The sequence below is a fragment of the Pseudoliparis swirei genome, chromosome 7, assembly GCF_029220125.1.
Source record: "Pseudoliparis swirei isolate HS2019 ecotype Mariana Trench chromosome 7, NWPU_hadal_v1, whole genome shotgun sequence".
Lineage (NCBI taxonomy): Eukaryota > Metazoa > Chordata > Actinopteri > Perciformes > Liparidae > Pseudoliparis > Pseudoliparis swirei.
The window spans coordinates 363,771-386,201 of record NC_079394.1 but is presented as its reverse complement, the minus strand read 5'-3'; the positions used below and the strand labels follow the sequence as shown (position 1 = coordinate 386,201).

The window sequence follows — 22,431 nt, the reverse complement described above, 5'->3', positions numbered from 1 at the left end:
ATATATATATACATATATATATGTATGTTTGTGTGTGTGTGGTTGTGAGTGAGTGTGTGTGTGTGTGTGTGTGTGTAAGGCTGTGTGAGTGTGTGTGTGTGTGTGTGTGTGTGTGTAGGGGTGTTAGGACTGAGTGGTGTTTGAACCCAAAATGCAGTACTCCGAAGGCAGGGAATGAGTTAATGCCTAACGAGGCGTTTTAATGTCCAACAAGGCAATTAGATGTATATATATATCTACCCGAATACATAAAACTCACAGGCTGTTGTTAAGCCTACGTATCTAGGTAGATCTATAAAATATACTTAGGAGCATTCGGAAGAGTAGTCAAAGTCCAGGCAGGGGGTCGTGGCACGGCAGGTCTGGAGTGAAAAAAAAGGTGTCAGAAGGAATGCAGCAAAGCACTTAAAACAGCTCTACAAAGAACGGACAGCAACAATGTAGCTCTAAGCTTCTACTGGTCCTTCCCAGGTGATTCTATGGGATGATCTGGCGAGGAGCAGGAGTGAAGACCGGGTTATTGTAGTCTCTGGAGTTGATTGTAACTGAGAGCAGGTGTGCAGTGCCAACGCCCAGTCAGCTCGTCACCAGGGAGGAAGGCTCAGATGAGCCTGAGTGTTTAGATGGTAGAGTGTGGACGGCGCAGTGGATAGCGCACAGGAACTCCAGCAGCAGAACGCAGAGGTGGCGGGTTCGAACCCCGTGGCCGGTTCGAAACCGTAACAAGGGGTGTGTGTGTGTGTGTGTGTGTGTGTGTGTACATAATTAGCTCAGCTTTTTTCTCATCGTGCCGAAGTGAACGTGAAATAACCGGGCCACCCAATGGAAGCCCTGCCTGCGCCTTTAAGGGGCTGCAGGGGGCGGAGCCTGGCTCGCGGCAGGAGCAGCACTCAGCTGATGAGCGCAGTCGGCAGGCAGGACCGCGGCAGCAGGCATGGCAGGTGGGAGAACACCGCGCTATTCCTCCGGTTGTCCGGTTGTCACGGTGTTCACAGTGGAGCCGCTAACCGTGTGCGGCTGTGTTTCGTTGCAGAGGCGGAGACCCGGCAGAGGCTGCTGCGCACCGCGAAGAAGGAGGTGGGTGTCACTCCTCCATCCTAACACTAACACGCAGCGTGAGAGAGGAGGAGAGGCCAGAGGAGGAGACGAGAGGAGGAGACGAGAGGAGAAGAGGAGAGGAGGAGACAAGAGGAGAAGAGGAGAGGAGGAGACGAGAGGAGGAGATCACTGAGGAGGAGGAGAGAGGAGGAGACGAGAGGAGGAGCCGAGAGGAGGAGATCACTGAGGAGGAGACGAGAGGAGGAGACGAGAGGAGGAGACGAGAGGAGAGGAGAGAGGAGGAGACGAGAGGAGGAGCCGAGAGGAGGAGATCACTGAGGAGGAGACGAGAGGAGGAGATCACTGAGGAGGAGACGAGAGGAGGAGATGAGAGGAGGAGCCGAGAGGAGGAGACGAGAGGAGATCACTGAGGAGGAGACGAGAGGAGGAGATCACTGAGGAGGAGACGAGAGGAGGAGAGGAGGAGAGGAGAGGAGGAGACGAGAGGAGGAGATCACTGAGGAGGAGACGAGAGGAGGAGAGGAGAGGAGGAGACAAGAGGAGACAAGAGGAGGAGATCACTGAGGAGGAGACAAGAGGAGGAGAGGAGAGGAGGAGATGAGAGGAGGAGACGAGAGGAGGAGATCACTGAGGAGGAGACGAGAGGAGGAGATCACTGAGGAGGAGAGAAGAGGAGGAGAGAAGAGGAGGATCACTGAGGAGGAGACAAGAGGAGGAGATGAGAGGAGGAGACGAGAGGAGGAGACGAGAGGAGGAGAGAAGAGGAGTCTGTCTGTCTGTCTGTGTGTGTGTCTGTGTGTGTGTGTGTGTCTGTGTGTTTGTGTGTGTGTGTGTGTGTGTGTGTGTGTCTGTGTGTGTGTGTGTGTGTGTGTGTGTGTGTGTGTGTGTCTGTGTGTGTGTGTGTGTGTGTGTGTGTGTGTCTGTGTGTGTGTGTGTGTGTGTGTGTGTGTGTGTGTGTGTGTGTGCTCTCCTGTTCTTCCAGCTCCTCATGACCTCATGACCTCACCGGGCTGCTGAGGGTGAAACCACCACCGCCTTCCTCTGATGTGAAGGCTTGAGGATCAGGATCCTGAGATTGTAGCTGTCAAAAAACACAACACCTGTGTCAGGCTTCAGTCCGGTCCGCTGTGTCTTTCCTCCTGTAATCATCCCGGCTTGTATCCTGGACATCAGCAGGCCCCGCCTCCATCAGCCGTCACATCAGAGCCGTCTGGATGCAGAGAAGAAGATGTTCTGCAGCTTCCCTCAGAGCGTCCCCAGCCTCAGTGAGCTGTGGTGCTGCTCTATGTGACCGTAGAGGAGCCTGACGAGTCTGTAAGGGAGTGTTGCTCCTCATTACATGCACCTGCCCAGGTGTACCCGACGAGGCCTCTGAGCTCCATCTGTTTGGTGACAGTTGATGGTTCATGGCATTATGTTCCTCTCACATTGCTTTCTTTCATGGGTCTTGTGGTCTTGTGAACCGAGGACTCGTCTGGTTCCCTCCTGATGTCTGATCACTGGAGGCCTTCCCGTCATGAGCCGCCTCCTGTGAGCACGGGATCCCTCAGTGAGCTGGTCTCCACAGCCGGATGGAGGCTGCAGGCGCAGCCGGATGGAGGCGGCAGGTGCAGCCTGAAGGAGGCTACAGGCGCAGCCGGATGGAGGCGGCAGGTGCAGCCTGAAGGAGGCTACAGGCGCAGCCGGATGGAGGCGGCAGGTGCAGCCTGATGGAGGCTACAGGCGCAGCCTGATGGAGGCTACAGGCGCAGCCTGATGGAGGCTGCAGGCGCAGCCTGATGGAGGCTACAGGCGCAGCCTGAAGGAGGCTACAGGCGCAGCCGGATGGAGGCGGCAGGTGCAGCCTGATGGAGGCTACAGGCGCAGCCTGATGGAGGCTACAGGCGCAGCCTGATGGAGGCTGCAGGCGCAGCCTGATGGAGGCTACAGGCGCAGCCTGATGGAGGCTGCAGGCGCAGCCGGATGGAGGCTGCAGGCGCAGCCTGATGGAGGCTGCAGGCGCAGCCTGATGGAGGCTACAGGCGCAGCCGGATGGAGGCGGCAGGTGCAGCCTGATGGAGGCTACAGGTGCAGCCTGATGGAGGCTACAGGCGCAGCCGGATGGAGGCGGCAGGTGCAGCCTGATGGAGGCTACAGGTGCAGCCTGATGGAGGCTACAGGCGCAGCCTGAAGGAGGCTACAGGCGCAGCCGGATGGAGGCGGCAGGTGCAGCCTGATGGAGGCTACAGGCGCAGCCTGATGGAGGCTGCAGGCGCAGCCTGATGGAGGCTACAGGCGCAGCCTGATGGAGGCTGCAGGCGCAGCCTGATGGAGGCTACAGGCGCAGCCTGATGGAGGCTGCAGGCGCAGCCTGATGGAGGCTACAGGCGCAGCCTGATGGAGGCTACAGGCGCAGCCGGATGGAGGCGGCAGGTGCAGCCTGATGGAGGCTACAGGCGCAGCCTGATGGAGGCTGCAGGCGCAGCCAGATGGAGGCTACAGGTGCAGCCTGATGGAGGCTACAGGTGCAGCCATGCAGCGAGACGGCTCCCGTCATTCAGAGATAGCGCTTCATGAAAAGAGAATCTATGAACAAATCATTCTCCTGAGTGGCTGAGATGGATTCCCCTCTAGTGGAAGCTGCTGTTGTTGTTGTTGTTGTTGTTCTGACTGTTTTCTCTTTAGTTCATAGTTATTATTACTCTGAGTGGGAGGAGCCTCATGGTGTCGCTCTGCTGTTCAGCTGGTGGTGTGCCACCACCCGTCTGCTCAGACATACCTGCATGAGCTCCCACAGACAGGAACACACCTGTGTGTCCTTAAGGAGAGAGTCAGGTGGTCCCGCGTCCTGAAGGAGAGAGTCAGGTGGTCCCGCATCGTGAAGGAGAGAGTCAGGTGGTCCCGCGTCCTGAAGGAGAGAGTCAGGTGGTCCCGCATCGTGAAGGAGAGAGTCAGGTGGTCCCGTGTCCTGAAGGAGAGAGTCAGGTGGTCCCGTGTCCTGAAGGAGAGAGTCAGGTGGTCCCGTGTCCTGAAGGAGAGAGTCAGGTGGTCCCGTGTCCTGAAGGAGAGAGTCAGGTGGTCCCGCGTCGTGAAGGAGAGAGTCAGGTGGTCCCGTGTCCTGAAGGAGAGAGTCAGGTGGTCCCGTGTCCTGAAGGAGAGAGTCAGGTGGTCCCGCGTCGTGAAGGAGAGAGTCAGGTGGTCCCGCGTCGTGAAGGAGAGAGTCAGGTGGTCCCGTGTCCTGAAGGAGAGAGTCAGGTGGTCCCGCGTCGTGAAGGAGAGAGTCAGGTGGTCCCGCGTCCTGAAGGAGAGAGTCAGGTGGTCCCGCGTCCTGAAGGAGAGAGTCAGGTGGTCCCGCGTCCTGAAGGAGAGAGTCAGGTGGTCCCGCGTCCTGAAGGAGAGAGTCAGGTGGTCCCGTGTCCTGAAGGAGAGAGTCAGGTGGTCCCGCGTCCTGAAGGAGAGAGTCAGGTGGTCCCGCGTCGTGCTCCTGACTTCTGGTCTCGTTCAGTCACGTTTCTTCATGATGCAGAAACAAGCTGCAGGAGAAGCAGCAAATATGATTGTTGTCATAGAAACGGATGGAGGCGTGTGAGCGTCCTGCTGGAGGAGATGAAGCTTCAGTCTCCTCTGATGAAGACGAGGAACACGACGTGTGTTGAAGAGTTCATGAGCAGAAACCAGGAATGATTCAACGTAATGACAGAGGGGAGGAGCCACAGGAGATCTACACCTCAGTGCTGTGGAGACGTCTGCACTCCTGCTCCTCCTCCTCCCCCTCCTCCTCCTGCTCCTCCTCCTGCTCCTCAACCTGCTCCTCCTCCTCCTGCTCCTCCTCCTGCTCCTCCTCCTGCTCCTCTCGTAACTCCTCCTGCTCCTCCTCCTGCTCCTCCTCCTGCTCCTCCTCCTGCTCCACCCCCTGCTCCTCCTCCCCTGCTCCACCCCCTGTTCCTCCCCCTGCTCCTCCCCCCCCTGCTCCTCTTCCTGCTCCACCCCTGTTCCTCCCCTGCTCCTCCCCCTGCTCCTCAACCTGCTCCTCCTCCTGCTCCTCCCCCTGTTCCTCCCCTGCTCCTCAACCTGCTCCTCCTCCTGCTCCTCCTCCTGCTTCTGCCCCTGTTCCTCCCCTGCTCCTCCTCCTCCTCCTCCTCCCCCCCCCTGTTCCTCCCCTGCTCCTCCCCCTGCTCCTTAACCTGCTCCTCCTCCTGCTCCTCCCCTGCTCCTCCTCCTCCTCCTGCTCCACCCCCTGTTCCTCCCCTGCTCCTCCCCCTGCTCCTCCTTCTTTAATACTTGATATACCACCCGCGTGTTATTTCTCGTTTAGAGGTCAAAGTTCTCCGTGGAGGTCAGACCTTGAGTTGAACGAGTTCCCTCATGTTCCTGTGGATGACCCGCTGAGTGTCTTGCCAGTTGTTCTGGGCGGTGCTGTACATGTTGTGATGGAGTCACCACCTTGATGGTTCATCTATTTATCTTTTTATTATTTAATTGTTATCCAAATAATAGTCTGATTGAGCAGCGATGATCACAGAACCCTCGGATGTCTCCTCCTCCTCCACGAGGCCAAAGTGTTTCCCTCGGCCTCCTCTGACTCTGACCCGGAGCCCATGGGCGGATGCAGTCTGCGGCCTGCAGGGCGATGTGATGACCTCCTCCACACTGAGCCTCTCGGGATACCTCCCGCTCTGAGCCACAGCTGTCACAATCCATCCGTCGACAGCCAGTGAGAAAGAACATCGGTCCAGATATCTGAGTGGAAAAAACCTGAAGACTGAACTTGAAAAGAGGGAAAGTTTTATGACCACGCAATAAACATCACCCTCTGAAACACATGTTGGACAGCTGGTGCTCTCACTGCCTCCAGGGAGCAGGTCTCCCCGCTGAGCGGCCAGGCGGCTGGAGGCCGTGATGGAGTCGGCCGTGTTGTGGACCGACTCGTTCCAACAGGAAACGACAGCTGCCTGCCGCGTCCGGAGGATGTCCCCGTGCAGAGTACAGAGCGCGGCCACAGGGGAACGTCGCCATGGCCACCGGAGGGTGGAGTCACCGGTCGTCTGTTGTCAGGCCAACGGAGACGGGGCACATTGTCCTGGCAGTAAAACTCATTAGTGTGACCTCCAATGGGGGAGGGGTGTTGGAGTCGGATGGCATCAGCCTTCGACGTAACAGAATCAGTGGCTTGCACTGAGGGTCACAAACTGTTCAGAGGAGGGGGTCCGTGATGGAAGAACGCCCCCCCTCCCCCCCCCACACACACACACACCGTATTCCCCCTCCACCTAATGTCCTCCATTCCCCAGGAGACCTGCTGACTCATCATGCCTCTTCCCGCTCTTCTTCTTCATCTTAACAAAGCTCACCCAGTTGACCCCTGAGCCTCGACCTCTCTGTACTTCATGTTTCTCTATGTTTTGAATCCACATTTTTAGAGTTTCTCTGAAGTACTCTGAGCTCCGTGAGTAACTCTCACCGACTCTGTGCGTGAATGAATGAGTCATCCGGCCTCCGGCGTGTCGTTGACAGGTGAAGCAGATCATGGAGGAAGCCGTCACCAGGAGGTTTGTCCACGAGGACAGCAGCCACGTCGTGTCCTTCTGCGGTGAGTACCGACACGAGGAACCGCGCCGCGAGCCTCACAGCTCCAGCTGGAGGAACTGTGCCATGAAAACAGCCTCAGTGTTAAATTCAAATCATTCACTGTCTGTGTCACTGCCTTGTGTTGTATATATATATATACAAAAATAAATATAGATATATATATGTATATATATAGTATATTTTAGTATTAGTATTTTTGTTTTATTTGTATCTTCTATTAAAGCTCGAATGTCCCCCGCTGCTGTGATCCCCACTGTGGGACTCAGAGAGGAAACTAATCTAATCTAAAAAAAAATCCTGATTTTGATTTGAGTTATTTGTGTAACCTTGGAACAGCAGGTATAGACTAAAGAATGTTTAAACCAAATAAAGTGGAAGGACGTCAGGGCGTCCAACTCAATAAGGAGTTCAACAAACAGACAACATACAAAGCTCCCTAATTAAAGTAAGAATAAGGAAGTGAAGAGCGGAGAACCTCGACGTCCCTGAAGTTCTCCAGGTCACTCAGAACATTTCCAGCAGCCGGGAGGAGATCAGACAAACGGCTCCCAGGAGAAAGGGCAGCTCCCTGACCGCGGATGAAGCTCAGCTGAGGGGCCTCACCTGAGCCCCTCAGCTGAGCCCCATCAGCGTGTAAGACCTGAACACAGACTAACAGCTCTGAGGAAAGGAACCAGAGAGCAACAGAATCAAATGAATGTGATAAATATTCCCGAAAAGAACACAAATTATTCTCATTTACTCGCAAATCATTTGCATACAGAAATATTCTCTCCATAATATAATAATATACATATGAGTCCTCTAGGGTAACATCCATCGTAGTCCTTCAGACAGGATCGAATGGAGTGGTTTTCTCAGTAGATCTTATTCTATCATCACACCATCAGCAGCGCTCGGCCCTCATGCAGAGAGACGTCTGGTCCAGAGCTGGGAGCAGAACAAACTACATCTGGGCTTTTCATTAGGAATAAAACGACTTCCAGAAATGTGGGACATCTTGAGGAGCTGTGAAACAAAGACCTGCTGAGCACTTCTGGACTCGTGTGAGGAGACGGAGGAGACGCCTTTGTCTTATCAACGAGTGAACGGTGATGGAACTCGTGTTACCATCCAGGAGAAGAGTCAGAATACGTCTTCATCACATGTGAAGAGAGCAGCCCCCTGTCTTCATCGCTGTGGAAGCACAAACACCACAACCTGAGCAGCACCCCGTGTCCAGGCTGCTGTCACCATGACAACATGAGCGCAGACACAAAGGATTTGAATCAGCAAAAGCAAACGATGGCCGTCGGTTATCGGCACGAATCACATTCATGCTTCTGTTGCTCCGCTCATGAAGACAAGTCGTCACAGACCACAGGTTGGTATTAAAGTCTTTGGTGTTGATGAGCCGTCTGATATCTGAGGCCTGGAGGGGATGACGTCATCTCACCGTGGAGGTCAAAGGTGAACGGGCCGTCATGAAACACCTTCTGACCAGGGTTCAAGGATCAAGATGATCGTTAGGATCATTTCACGCAGATGTCTTAAAGGGTAAGAATCAAAAGTGATGACATGTTGGACGTGCGTGAATTAGTAGTTGGCGGGAATTTAATTTGTCTTACCTTCGCATTCTGCAGAAGGTAATGTTTTGATCGCTGTGTATTTATTTATTGGTATGTGTGTGTGTGTGTTTGTGTGTTGTTCACATAACTCAAAAAGTAGTAAACCGAATCGCATGAAATTTGGTGGGATTATTGTTTTCTATCCAGGGACCATTTGATTAGATTTTGGGATCGATCGGGTCAAAGGTCAAGGTCATGGAAAGGTCAACATCTTCTTTTTACCATAGCGCGGTACATTTTTATCCAATTGGCAACTAATGCCAAAATGTTTACATGACATCAAGCTCCCCACACTCTCATGCCAAGTACCAACAAAGTGGCTGCGGCGAAGGTATGCGCTCCACCGAGTGCCCGTTCTAGTTTTTTACATCCATCAGTATTGTGGCCATCCGATAGGCTCCATGTTTGTTACATTAGTGCTTTTACGTTTGTGCGTCATCGTTCCTCGTGGCCTGCGGTGGATATTAACCAGCGTGTCAGAGTCGGTCTTTCCTCTCTACGATCAGACGTCCCAGTGGACATCGAGAAGCTCGGGATGCTCTCATCTTTCTCTTCATCGTTTCCTCCTCCTCTTGACCGCCCTGAGGTCCGTACAGACTCCTGTGACTGCCGGTCCTCTCTCTGTTGGAGAGGAGAGGGAGGATGGGAGAGGAGCTCGGCAGCCATTGGCCTCCAGCATCACGGCTGCTTTGATGAGTCTGACATGTGAACGCCGTGGAGGGAAGTGAAGGAAGCCGAGTTGAGATAAAAGGTGCAAGAGACAACAACGGTTCAGTGGAAGTTCATTGATAGTTTATCAAATCAGTTCATTTCCGGTATTGAACTGTTTATTCTTAGTTTACAGATTGCACTCTCTTGTTTTCACCCTGTGTGATAAAGTCGGCACTAATTTGAAACAATTTGAATAAAAGTGAGACACATTGGTTGAATTTAATCTCCCGATAGTTTAATTTAGACCAGTTCACGTTTTTAAAGCTGCATTTGACTTTTTCATCCTGTCAAATTAATGTAAACAATTTGTCATAAATGTAATCCCAGTTTGTGTATATATATATCTCATGCTCTGCTCTACAAGCTCAGAGCTAACGATGCTAACAGAGCAAACGAGCTAATGGCGCTAGCAGTGTTTGGCTAAAGGGGAACATGAGGGCGCCGCGGTCAGGAGGGCCGCCCTATGAGAGCAGTGAGGGTGGCGCCCTCGAGCCATGGGACACGCCCACATGCACTCACATGCACTAACATGCACTCACATGTGCTCACATGCACTCACATGCACTAACATGCGCTCGCCGCTCACATGCACTAACATGCACTAACATGTGCTCACATGCACTCACATGCGCTCACATGCACTAACATGCACTAACATGCGCTAACATGTGCTCACATGCACTCACATGCGCTCACATGCACTAACATGCACTAACATGCGCTCACATGTGCTCACATGCACTCACATGCACTAACATGCACTCACATGCACTAACATGCGCTCACATGCACTAACATGAGCTCACATGCACTAACATGCGCTCACATGCACTCACATGCGCTCACATGCACTCACATGCACTAACATGCACTAACATGAGCTCACATGCACTAACATGCACTAACATGCGCTCATATGCACTCACATGCACTAACATGAGCTCACATGCACTAACATGCGCTCATATGCGCTCACATGCACTCACATGCGCTCACATGCACTAACATGCGCTCACATACACTAACATGTACTAACATGCACTAACATGAGCTCACATGCACTAACATGCACTAACATGCGCTCACATGCACTAACATGAGCTCACATGCACTAACATGCACTCACTTGCACTAACATGCGCTCACATGCACTAACATGCGCTCACATGCACTCACATTTACTAACATGCGCTCACATGCACTAACATGTGCTCGCCACTCACATGCACTAACATGCGCTCACATGCACTCACATGCACTCACATGCACTAGGGCTGCAACTAACGATTATTTTGATAATCGATTAATCGGTTGATTCTTTTATCGATTAAACGATTAATCTGATAAAAAAAACAATTTGTTTTACATTTTCAACCCTTTATTCAAAACAGGGTCCGTACGGTCATGGAAAACCTGGAAAAGTCATGGAATTTTTAAATGGCTATTAGCAGGCCTAAAAAAGTAATTGAAAAAAATAAAATCCCAAAATATTTGGAAAAGTCATGCAAATTTGTTTTATTCAAATGTTAATTTACACGGTATATATACGGTATGCTTTGGAATTCTCATTGTTAGTTTAAATACTACATCTTCTCACTTTGTCACATATAGACAGAGTTTTCACTAAATGTTTAATCATGGAAATGTGGTTTAAAGTCATGGAAAGGTCCTGGAGACCCACTGGTCACCATGGTGATGAACCTGTTCACTGGTCACCATGGTGATGAACCTGTTCACTGGTCACCATGGTGATGAACCGTCACAAACAGACTGACAGCTCTCCTCTCCTGAGCAGTGGTCCCCATGTGGCCCCGCCCCCTGAACAATATCAGAGACGCGTTCCGATTTATTATTTTGTTCACCTGGCCCGCTGCCGTTGAGATTGCAGTGAGACGCGGAAAAAATGTGGAGTGGTGCTCTTCGCAATAAAACATCTTTGATGAGACGTGTCGCGTCTCGGCCAATCAGCGTTCAGATGTCCACAGCGTTTGGGAAGTTAGGTTAGCTTGAATGTTCGTCCGCTACGTCTGCTGCTGTCACGCTGCACGGTGTAGCGATACTAACAAAGTACCCGTACGTTAAACACGATGTGATTTAGCATATTTTTAGTATCGATACTTCATTAAAAGAGCGATCAGAGCGCACGCGCTGCTCCGCTCCGTTAAATGTCTGCACGCGCAGCGCTCACAGCGAGTGGGGGCGTGGCTTATCTCCGTTGCCTTTCACCGTGGAAAAATATGTTCCGCTATCCGCCACGGAATAAATAACCACGTTTTCTACGTTATCCTCTTGTGGAAATGCCACACACATCGTAACATGTAGCGCCCTGGTGTCTGGGGTCATGACGTCACCCGGAGGCGCACTCAGCTCCGTGAATGTCTCCGACTACGTGAAGGACTTCCGCATCCAGCGCCACGTGAGCAGCAGCAGCCAATTAGATTCATCAACAGCGGAGCAGCTCAGCGCTGATTGGCTCTCACAACGCAGCGTTCTCTCCTCTCCCTCCCTCTTGTTTCTCCTGCGCCGCTCTGCGCTCAAATCAACTTTGTTTATACTCCGTGACTTAATGAGCGCCGTAATAATCGCGCGACACAACAAATCGAAAATGAAATTCTTTGCCAACTATTTTAATAATCGATTTTTATCGATTCGTTGTTGCAGCCCTAACATGCACTCACATGCGCGCACATGCACTAACATGCGCTCGCCGCTCACATGCACTAACATGCGCTCACATGCACTCGCCGCTCACATGCACTAACATGCACTAACATGCGCTCGCCGCTCACATGCACTAACATGCGCTCACATGCACTAACATGCACTCGCCGCTCACATGCACGAACATGCGCTCATATGCGCTCACATGCACTCACATGCGCTCACTAACATGCACTCACTAACATGCACTCACATGCACTCACATGCGCTCACATGCACTAACATGTGCTCACATGCACTAACATGTGCTCACATGTGCTCACATGCACTAACATGCGCTCACATGCACTCACATGCACTAACATGCACTAACATGCTCTAACATGCTCTAACATGCGCTAACATGCGCTAACATGCTCTAACATGGCTAACATGCTCTAACATGCGCTAACATGCGCTAACATGCGCTAACATGCGCTCACATGCAATGAAAAGCATGTGCGGCTGGCGATATGTCAACAAAGGGAGTAGAAGCTTAGATAACAACACAAAGAAAGAGATTCACTATATATTTACATAGCAAATAGTTATTTGCTGTTTATTAATGCCATGGATGTCGAACTTTCTTCAATTAAATTATAGAAAAATCAATATTATTATACATGAATTGGTTTTAATCTGGATATTTGAATCTGCAGCAAAGGCTGTTTATCAGCTATCAACTGATCCATCAGGCCGTCTATGAAATGTCAAAGCCTTTGACTAATATGCAAATTCCCACAAATCAGAAGCTGTGATCATCCGTTTTTTATTTGTATGTATTTATTATTTCATTTAGAGGCAGCTTACCAGGTGAGCTGTCTTCAGACTGATCCCACCGACATGACGCTGATGTTCTGCTGGTTGTGGTTGTGAGGAAGCCGGATCAGATGCCGGCTCCACCATCAGGCCTCGTGTCTCACTGAACACCTTCAGACACATGAGGGTTGTCTCTGTGTCTCGGTGGACAGACAGTAACTCTTTACAAGGGTAAACCTTTGCCATCTGACACGAATGAACTAAAACAATGAGAGTAAGAAGGATAAACTGTGTTTGGATACCTTTTAATGTCACCCTTCTGACATTTAGCTTCTTGCTCTTATAATGAGGGGGGGGGGAATACAGATAAGGAGCAAAGTGCAGGGAGGAAGAGAGACGACAGCAAAGCCTGACCTATTTTGATAGAAAGAAAACAGAAAGTTGATGTCACTGCTGATGACACTTGTTCCAGTCAGAAGTGAAACCCTGAGAACAGACGCCGTGTTCTCAGCACAGAGGCGCCGAGCGATGGGATAAAGGGCTGCGCTTGTTTGAAGGAGGAGGACAGAGACAAAGAGAGACCGTGATGCTGATGAGCCGCCGCCCTCCCTCCCCTCGTCTCTCCCATAGATCCATCAACAGGCGTTGCCATGGCAACACTAGCCTCCCCCTGACCCCATGTGAGCCACAGGATTATCCTGAAAGAGAACTCAAATGTCAACACAGCTGCAGGTGCTGCCACGTCGACGCAGAGAAGAGGGACGTCTGCTTTTATGTGGAGTGATTGCACAAGAGTGCCATCGTTTCATCGGCGCGTGTCCACTGCCGCTTATCGGAGGAACATAGTTTATAAAAGATGTGAAACCCTGAAATTAATCAAATGTTTTTTTCCGCTTCAAGAAAATCCATTTAGGAATGATGCAGTTTATAACCTCGCAAACCCTGAACAAGCACCTGTAGCAGAATGGTTTGATTATCTATTGAGACGATACACATGTTCACGATATGTAAATACATGTTTATGACACCAGTTGCCATACAACCCTGATGTATGTCGGCTACATATAAACACCTTCTGAACACATGAATACAGAGATTCACTGTGCAGAAACTCACTCGACATGTGACACGTTGGGCGTTGTTGCTTTTGTGCCCAGGAGTCCCTGGGAAGAGACGTAGACTCAGAGTGGATTATCCCGGTTCAATAAAGTTAATAGAATTGAAGTGGATGACATGTCAAACATTGTGTTCCAACTGATGGGTAACTTATTCACACCAGTTTACATTTCAGTCCCAACACACCAAACACAATGCGTTTGGGCTGCGGTGTTACAGATGAAGCTGTCCTCGCTCCGCGGCACCTTCACGCTAAAGGCTTTTTTCGAGCCAGATATTCTTTCCAGCGGTTGGGGGCGACATGGAGAGACGATGGTGGCCGCTGTCCTTTAGGGATGTGCTGGTCCGGCATAACGGTATTAGTAAAGTGCACGTTGGTGACGGTTCAACACAGTGTGTTCCATGTGTGTGTGTGCAGCTGCAGTGGAGGCCTGTGTTCTGCATGGCCTGAAACGGCGAGCAGCCGGCTTCCTGCGTAGCAACAAGATAGCGGCGCTCTTCATGAAGGTGGGGAAGAGCTTCGTCCCAGCGGAGGAGTTGTGTCGGAAGGCCCAGGAGCTGGAGCAGATCGTCCAGACAAAGTGAGAGACGCCTTCAGAGCTCACATCACAGCCTGGAGAGAAAGGCCGCCCGCTTACTTGAAAGGCTTCTTTTTTTTCTATAAAAAGCTTCTAAATAATTCATGTTTTGGGGCTTTTATGACTCATGAGCCAGTGACGCCGTTATCGTCATGCAGACGCAGATGTACTCGATGAAGCTCAAAGCATGTTCTGCGTGTATCGTGTGTGTGGAAACCTGTGACTGCTCCTACAGGAGAAGTCACAGCTTGCAGAGTCAGGACGGCCTTCGCAAGATGCCTCGCCTGCCCAGCCTCACTCCGCAGGGAGGCAAGAACATGTGGATCCGGACGGCTCTATTCGAGAAGGTGTTGGACAAGATTGTCCTGTTCCTGGTGGAGAACGGCAGGTGTGTTGAGGAGGGTCCGTGAGAGGCTGTTACAGGTGAAGTCTATGGCCCCTCAAAACCCCCTTCACGTTCCTCCCCCAGCAAATACTACGAGAAAGAAGCTGTTCTCATGGACCCTGTGGACGGACCGATCCTGGCCTCCTTGTTAGGTACGGGCGACATTAGAAGCATTTGTGTCTTTAAAGTTGTCGTCTTGCATCGTGTGTTTAACCTATCATACCCTATCATACCCTATCATAACCTATCATAACCTATCATAACCTATCATACCCTATCATACCCTATCATAACCTATCATAACCTATCATAACCTATCATAACCTATCATACCCTATCATACCCTATCATATCCTATCATACCCTATCATACCCTATCATAACCTATCATAACCTATCATAACCTATCATACCCTATCATAACCTATCATAACCTATCATAACCTATCATAACCTATCATAACCTATCATACCCTATCATACCCTATCATAACCTATCATAACCTATCATACCCTATCATACCCTATCATAACCTATCATACCCTATCATAACCTATCATAACCTATCATAACCTATCATACCCTATCATACCCTATCATAACCTATCATAACCTATCATAACCTATCATACCCTATCATACCCTATCATAACCTATCATAACCTATCATACCCTATCATACCCTATCATAACCTATCATACCCTATCATAACCTATCATACCCTATCATAACACACCCTTCTACCGTCAGGCAGGCGATACCGCAGTATCAAGTGCCGCACAAACAGACTGAGGGACAGCTTCTTCAGTCAGGCCATCAGGCTGCTGAACAAGGACTGAGACCCTCATTAACACTATACACCAGAACATATTCTGTGAATATCTATGGCCATGGTGTATATTTTATTACATTGTTTTATATATATATATATTGTATATATATATTGTATATATATATACATATATATATATTGTCTCAAAAAAGTGTATATTTTATTACATTGTTTTATATATATATTGTCATGATGTATATTCTATTACATTGTTTTATATATATATATTGTTAATACTTTCTTCTTTTTTGTGTGTGGATATTGTATAGTTTATTCTCATTCTTATTCTTTTTTTAGTCTGTTACTGCTGTCGGGTGTTTTGCACATAAGAATTTCACAAACCGATTATACTTGTATAAAAGGGGATGTGACAATAAAAAACTTGAAACTTGAAACTTGAAACTTGATACCCTATCATATCCTATCATACCCTATCATACCCTATCATAACCTATCATACTCTATCATAACCTATCATACCCTATCATACCCTATCATAACCTATCATAACCTATCATACCCTATCATATTCAATTCAATTCAATTCAGTTTATTTGTATAGCCCAATTTCACAAATTATAAATTTGTCTCGGAGTGCTTTACAATCTGTACACATAGACATCCCTGCCCCAAAACCTCACATCGGACCAGGAAAAACTCCCAAATAACCCTTCATGGGGAAAAAAGGGAAGAAACCTGCAGGAGAGCAACAGAGGAGGATCCCTCTCCAGGATGGACAGATGCAATAGATGTCATGTGTACAGAAGGACAGATTTAGAGTTAAAATACATTCAATGAATATGACAGAGTGTATGAATAGTTCATAGTAGGCATATTCCACGATGGAGGCCTCCACGATCCATCAGGCAGATGGCGGTGGGGAGGAGGAGTGGGCGGAGTCTCAACAGGACAGTGGCGCAGTCAGGAGCAGGAATTCCACGACCCAGACCTCGATGATCCATCAGGCAGATAGGATCTATGTCGTCTCATAGGGTCCGATGACCCCATGAGACGTGAAGTCAAAAGGACTCCGGGGAGAAAGCAGAGTTAGTAACGTGTGATTGAGAGATGAAAATTCATCCTGATTCAGCCCTAACTATAAGCTCTGTCAAAGAGGAAGGTCTTAAGTCTACTCTTAAACGAGGTGACTGTGTCTGCCTCCCGGACTGAAATTGGAAGCTGGTTCCATAAAAGAGGAGCTTGATAACTAAAGGCTCTGGCTCCCATTCTACTTTTTAAGACTCTAGGAACTACAAGTAGTCCCGCATTTAGTGAGCGTAGCTCTCTAGTGGGGCAATATGGTACTACAAGCTCCTTAAGATATGATGGTGCATCACCAATCAAGGCTTTGTACGTTAAGAGAATAATTTTAAAAGTGATTCTTGATTTTACTGGGAGCCAGTGCAGAGCAGCTAGTGCAGGAGTGATGTGATCTCTTTTCTTAGTTTTAGTGAGAACACGAGCTGCAGCATTCTGGATCAACTGGAGGGACCTAAGAGATTTATTAGAGCAGCCTGATAATAAGGAGTTGCAGTAATCCAGTCTCAAGTAACGAACGTGAACCAATTTTTCTGCATCTTTTGAGACAAGATGTGCCTGATTTTGAAATATTACGTAGATGAAAGAATGCAGTCCTTGAGATTTGCTTTACGTGGGAGTTAAAGGACAAGTCCCGATCAAAGATAACGCCAAGATTCTTTACAGTGGTGTTGGATGCCAGGGCAATGCCGTCTACAGAATCCACATCACCAGATAATTGATCTCTGAGGTGCTCAGGCCGCATTAAAATTACTTCGGGTTTGTCTGAGTTTAACATCAAGAAATTGCAGGTCATCCATGTTTTATGTCTTTAAGACATGCTTGAATTTTACCGAGTTGGTTGCTCTCCTCTGGTTTTATCGATAAATATAGTTGAGTATCATCTGCATAACAATGAAAGTTTATGGAGTGTTTCCTGATAATATTGCCCAAAGGAAGCATGTATAAGGTAAATAAAATTGGTCCAAGCACAGAACCTTGTGGAACTCCGTGACTAACGTTGGTGGTTATCGAGGCCATCGTTTACAAATACAAACTGAGATCGATCTGATAAGTAGGATTTAAACCAAATTAGTGCCGTGCCTGAAATGCCAATCGACTGCTCCAGTCTCTGTAATAGGATGTCATGGTCAATGGTGTCGAATGCAGCACTAAGGTCTAACAAGACCAGGACAGAGAGGAGTCCTTTATCTGCTGCCATTAAGAGGTCATTTGTAATTTTCACCAGTGCCGTCTCGGTGCTGTGGTGTTTTCTAAATCCTGATTGAAATTTCTCAAATAAACTATTATGATGTAGAAAGTCGCACAACTGATTTGCGACCACTTTCTCAAGGATCTTGGAGAGGAAGGGGAGGTTAGAGATCGGTCTGTAGTTAGCCAACACCTCTGGATCCAGAGTGGGCTTCTTCAGGAGAGGTTTAATAACAGCCACTTTGAAGGAGTGTGGTACGTGGCCTGTTAGCAGAGACACATTGATAATATCTAATAGAGAGCCGCCAATTAAAGGCAAAACATATCCTATAATACCCTATCATAACCTATCATACCCTATCATACCCTATCATAACCTATCATACCCTATCATAACCTATCATAACCTATCATAACCTATCATACCCTATCATAACCTATCATATCCTATCATACCCTATCATAACCTATCATACCCTATCATAACCTATCATACCCTATCATAACCTATCATACCCTATCATAACCTATCATACCCTATCATAACCTATCATACCCTATCATAACCTATCATACCCTATCATACCCTATCATAACCTATCATACCCTATCATACCCTATCATACCCTATCATAACCTATCATACCCTATCATAACCTATCATAACCTATCATAACCTATCATACCCTATCATACCCTATCATAACCTATCATACCCTATCATAACCTATCATACCCTATCATAACCTATCATAACCTATCATACCCTATCATAACCTATCATACCCTATCATACCCTATCATACCCTATCATAACCTATCATACCCTATCATAACCTATCATAACCTATCATAACCTATCATAACCCTATCATACCCTATCATACCCTATCATAACCTATCATACCCTATCATAACCTATCATACCCTATCATACCCTATCATAACCTATCATACCCTATCATAACCTATCATAACCTATCATACCCTATCATAACCTATCATAACCTATCATAACCTATCATACCCTATCATAACCTATCATACCCTATCATAACCTATCATAACCTATCATACCCTATCATATCCTATCATACCCTATCATACCCTATCATAACCTATCATACCTTATCATAACCTATCATAACCTATCATAACCTATCATACCCTATCATAACCTATCATACCCTATCATAACCTATCATAACCTATCATAACCTATCATACCCTATCATACCTATCATACCCTATCATAACCTATCATAACCTATCATACCCTATCATACCCTATCATACCCTATCATACCCTATCATAACCTATCATACCCTATCATAACCTATCATAACCTATCATACCTATCATACCCTATCATAACCTATCATACCCTATCATACCCTATCATACCCTATCATAACCTATCATACCCTATCATAACCTATCATACCCTATCATACCCTATCATAACCTATCATACCCTATCATAACCTATCATAACATATAATATCCTATCATACCCTATCATACCCTATCATACCCTATCATAACCTATCATATCCTATCATATCCTATCATACCCTATCATACCCTATCATACCCTATCATAACCTATCATAACCTATCATACCCTATCATACCTCATCTGCAGCTTGTTATAATACATGCCTGAAGCTGGACGGAGGTGTAGCCTTCTCTCTGTCTCTCTGTCTCTCTCTCTCTCTCTCTCTCTCTCTCTCTCTCTGTCTTTGTCTCTATCTCTCTCTCTCTCTCTCTCGTTGGCGTTCCGGGTCTCTCGGTGCTGATCTCTGGGTGCTGTCCTGCTCTCCTTCTCTCCACAGTTGGACCTTGTGCTCTGGAATACACAAAGATGAAGACCGCCGACCACTTCTGGACGGACCCGTCTGCTGACGAGTTGGTGCAGAGGCATCGTATCCATGGTGGCCACGGCAGACAGGACTCTCCCACCAAGAGGCCTGCACTGTGTGTGAGTACTACAACTGGTATATATACACTACCGTTCAAAAGTTTGGGATCACTTAGAAATGTCCTTATTTTTCAAAGAAAAGCATTGTTTTTTTCAATGAAGATAACATTAAATCAATCAGAAATACACTCTATACATTGTTAATGTGGTAAATGACTATTCTAGGTGGAAACGTCTGGTTTCTAATGAAATATCTCCAGAGGTGTATAGAGGCCCATTTCCATCAACTATCACTCCAGTGTTCTAATGGTACATTGTGTTTGCTAATCGCCTTAGAAGACTAATGGATGATTAGAAAACCCTTGAAAACCCTTGTGCAATTATGTTAGCACAGCTGAAAACTGTTTTGCTGATGAGAGAAGCTATAAAACTGGCCTTCCTTTGAGCTAGTTGATTATCTGGAGCATCACATTTGTGGGTTCGATAAGACTCTCAAAATGGCCAGAAAAAAAGAAGTTTCCTGTGAAACTCGCCAGTCTATTCTTGTTCTTAGAAATGAAGGCTATTCCATGCGAGAAATTGCAAAGAAACTGAAAATGTCCTCCAGCGGTGTGTACTACTCCCTTCAGAGAACAGCACCAACAGGCTCTAACCAGAGCAGAAAGAGAAGTGGGAGGCCCCGGTGCACAACTCAGCAAGAAGACAAGTACATTAGAGTCTCTAGTTTGAGAAATAGACGCCTCACAGGTCCTCAACTGGCAGCTTCTTTAAATGGTACCCGCAAAACGCCAGTGTCAACGCCGACAGTGAAGAGGCGACTCCGGGATGCTGGCCTTCTAGGCAGAGTGGTAAAGAAAAGCCATATCTGAGACTGGCCAATGAAAAGAAAAGATTGGTATGGGCAAAAGAACACAGGCATTGGACAGAGGAAGATTGGGAAAGGTGTTCTGGACAGATGAATCCAAGTTTGAGGTGTTTGGATCACACAGAAGAACATTTGTGAGACGCAGAACAGGTGAAAAGATGCTGGAAGAGTGCCTGACACCATCTGTCAAGCATGGTGGAGGTCATGTGATGGTCTGGGGCTGCTTTGGTGCTGGTAAAGTGGGAGATTTGTACCAGGTAAAAGGGATTTTAAATAAGGAAGGCTATCACTCCATTTGGCAACGCCATGCCATACCCTGTGGGCAGCGCTTGATTGGAGCCAATGTCCTCCTCCAACAGGACAATGACCCAAAGCACACCTCCACATTGTGCAAGAACTATTGAGGGAAGAAGCAGGCAGCTTGCTGTCTGTAATGGAGTGGCCAGTCACCAGATCTCAACCCCATTGAGCTGTTGTGGGAGCAGCTTGACCGTATGGTCCTCAAGAAGTGCCCATCAAGCCAATCCAACTGGTGGAGGTGCTTCAGGAAGCGTGGGGTGACATTTCAACAGATTACCTCAACAAATTAACAGCTAGAATGCCAAAGGTCTGCAATGCTGGAATTGCTGCTAAAGGAGCATTCTTTGACGAAAGCAAAGTTTGAAGAAAAAAATTAATACTTCAAATACAAATCATTATTTCTAACCTTGTCAATGTCTTGACTATATTTTCTATACATTTTGCAACTCATTTGATAAATAAAAGTGTGTATCATGAAAAAACGAAATTGTCTGGGTGATCTATCTCATAAAATTGTAATATTTCCTCAGACCAAGTAAAAAAAAAGATTTATAACAGCTGAGTGTTTGTCAAGGCTCAGGAAACCCTTGCAGGTGTTTCGAGTTAATTAGACAATTCAAGTGATTTGTTTAATACCCTACTAGTATACTTTTTCATGATATTCTAATATTTAGAGATAGGATATTTGAGTTTTCTTAAGCTGTAAGCCATAATCAGCAATATTAAAAGAATAAAAGGCTTGCAATATTTCAGTTGATTTGTAATGAATCCAGAATGCATGACATTTTTGTTTTTTTAATTGCATTACAGAAAATAAAGAACTTCATCACAATATTCTAATTTTCTGAGACAGTCCTGTATATGTAATACACGAGATCCACATGCAGATTTAGTGCCAGGCTGGTTTTAGTTCATCACATGTCTCGGTGTGATCAGTCTCATCCCCGTCTGTGATGCCTGCTAAGATGAGTGCGTAGGATGCATGTGCCAGCAGAGAGAACCGAGTGGGTCCTTCATCCTGGTCACACCTTAGAGTCAGCATGAAGCAGGTGGCCTCCTCTTCCTCACAGCACCATTAGAGTCAGCATGAAGCAGGTGGCCTCCTCTTCCTCACAGCTCCATTAGAGTCAGCATGAAGCAGGTGGCCTCCTCTTCCTCACAGCTCCATTAGAGTCAGCATGAAGCAGGTGGCCTCCTCTTCCTCTCAGCACCATTAGAGTCAGCATGAAGCAGGTGGACTCCTCTTCCTCACAGCTCCATTAGAGTCAGCATGAAGCAGGTGGACTCCTCTTCCGCACAGCTCCATTAGAGTCTGCATAAAGCAGGTGGCCTCCTCTTCCTCACAGCTCCATTAGAGTCAGCATGAAGCAGGTGGCCTCCTCTTCCTCACAGCACCCCCATGTCTTTACTGGGCAGACAGTCACTGGCATCAGGAGCAGGGAGGCTGCATGCGTTGGTGCACATGAATGAATCTTATATTTCTCTGATCTCGAGTGGAAACGAAAATGCTCTTGATGCAGAATGTCTGACCGGTGACTGGCCAGCTGTGATGGATTCTGCAAAGATCAGCACCTGTTGACCGCGCGTGTTATCTGATGTGATGTATGCTGTGTCGGTGTTCAGATCCAGAAGCGCCACTCCAGCAGCAGCATGGACGAGCGGCCGTCCCCTTCCCCGTCGGCTCGTGAATACGTGGAGTCGCTTCACCAAAACAGCCGAGTGACCCTCCTGTTTGGCAAGAACAACGTGCTCGTCCAACCGGTGTGTCCGCCGCCTCTGACTCGCTCATCGCGCTGTC

At 47.8% G+C, this 22,431-nt stretch overlaps 1 protein-coding gene across 1 annotated transcript in view; it reads left to right on the top strand.

Annotated features, from left to right (window-relative positions):
* Positions 1-822: 822 nt before the first annotated feature.
* Positions 823-22,431, top strand: part of sgsm1a (small G protein signaling modulator 1a) — a 37,403-nt gene continuing 15,794 nt past the window's right edge. The window contains 8 exon segments of the mRNA XM_056420022.1: positions 823-941; positions 996-1,077; positions 6,553-6,628; positions 13,939-14,101; positions 14,334-14,486; positions 14,568-14,635; positions 19,383-19,528; positions 22,257-22,394. Coding sequence (XP_056275997.1) covers positions 823-941; positions 996-1,077; positions 6,553-6,628; positions 13,939-14,101; positions 14,334-14,486; positions 14,568-14,635; positions 19,383-19,528; positions 22,257-22,394 — 945 coding nt within the window.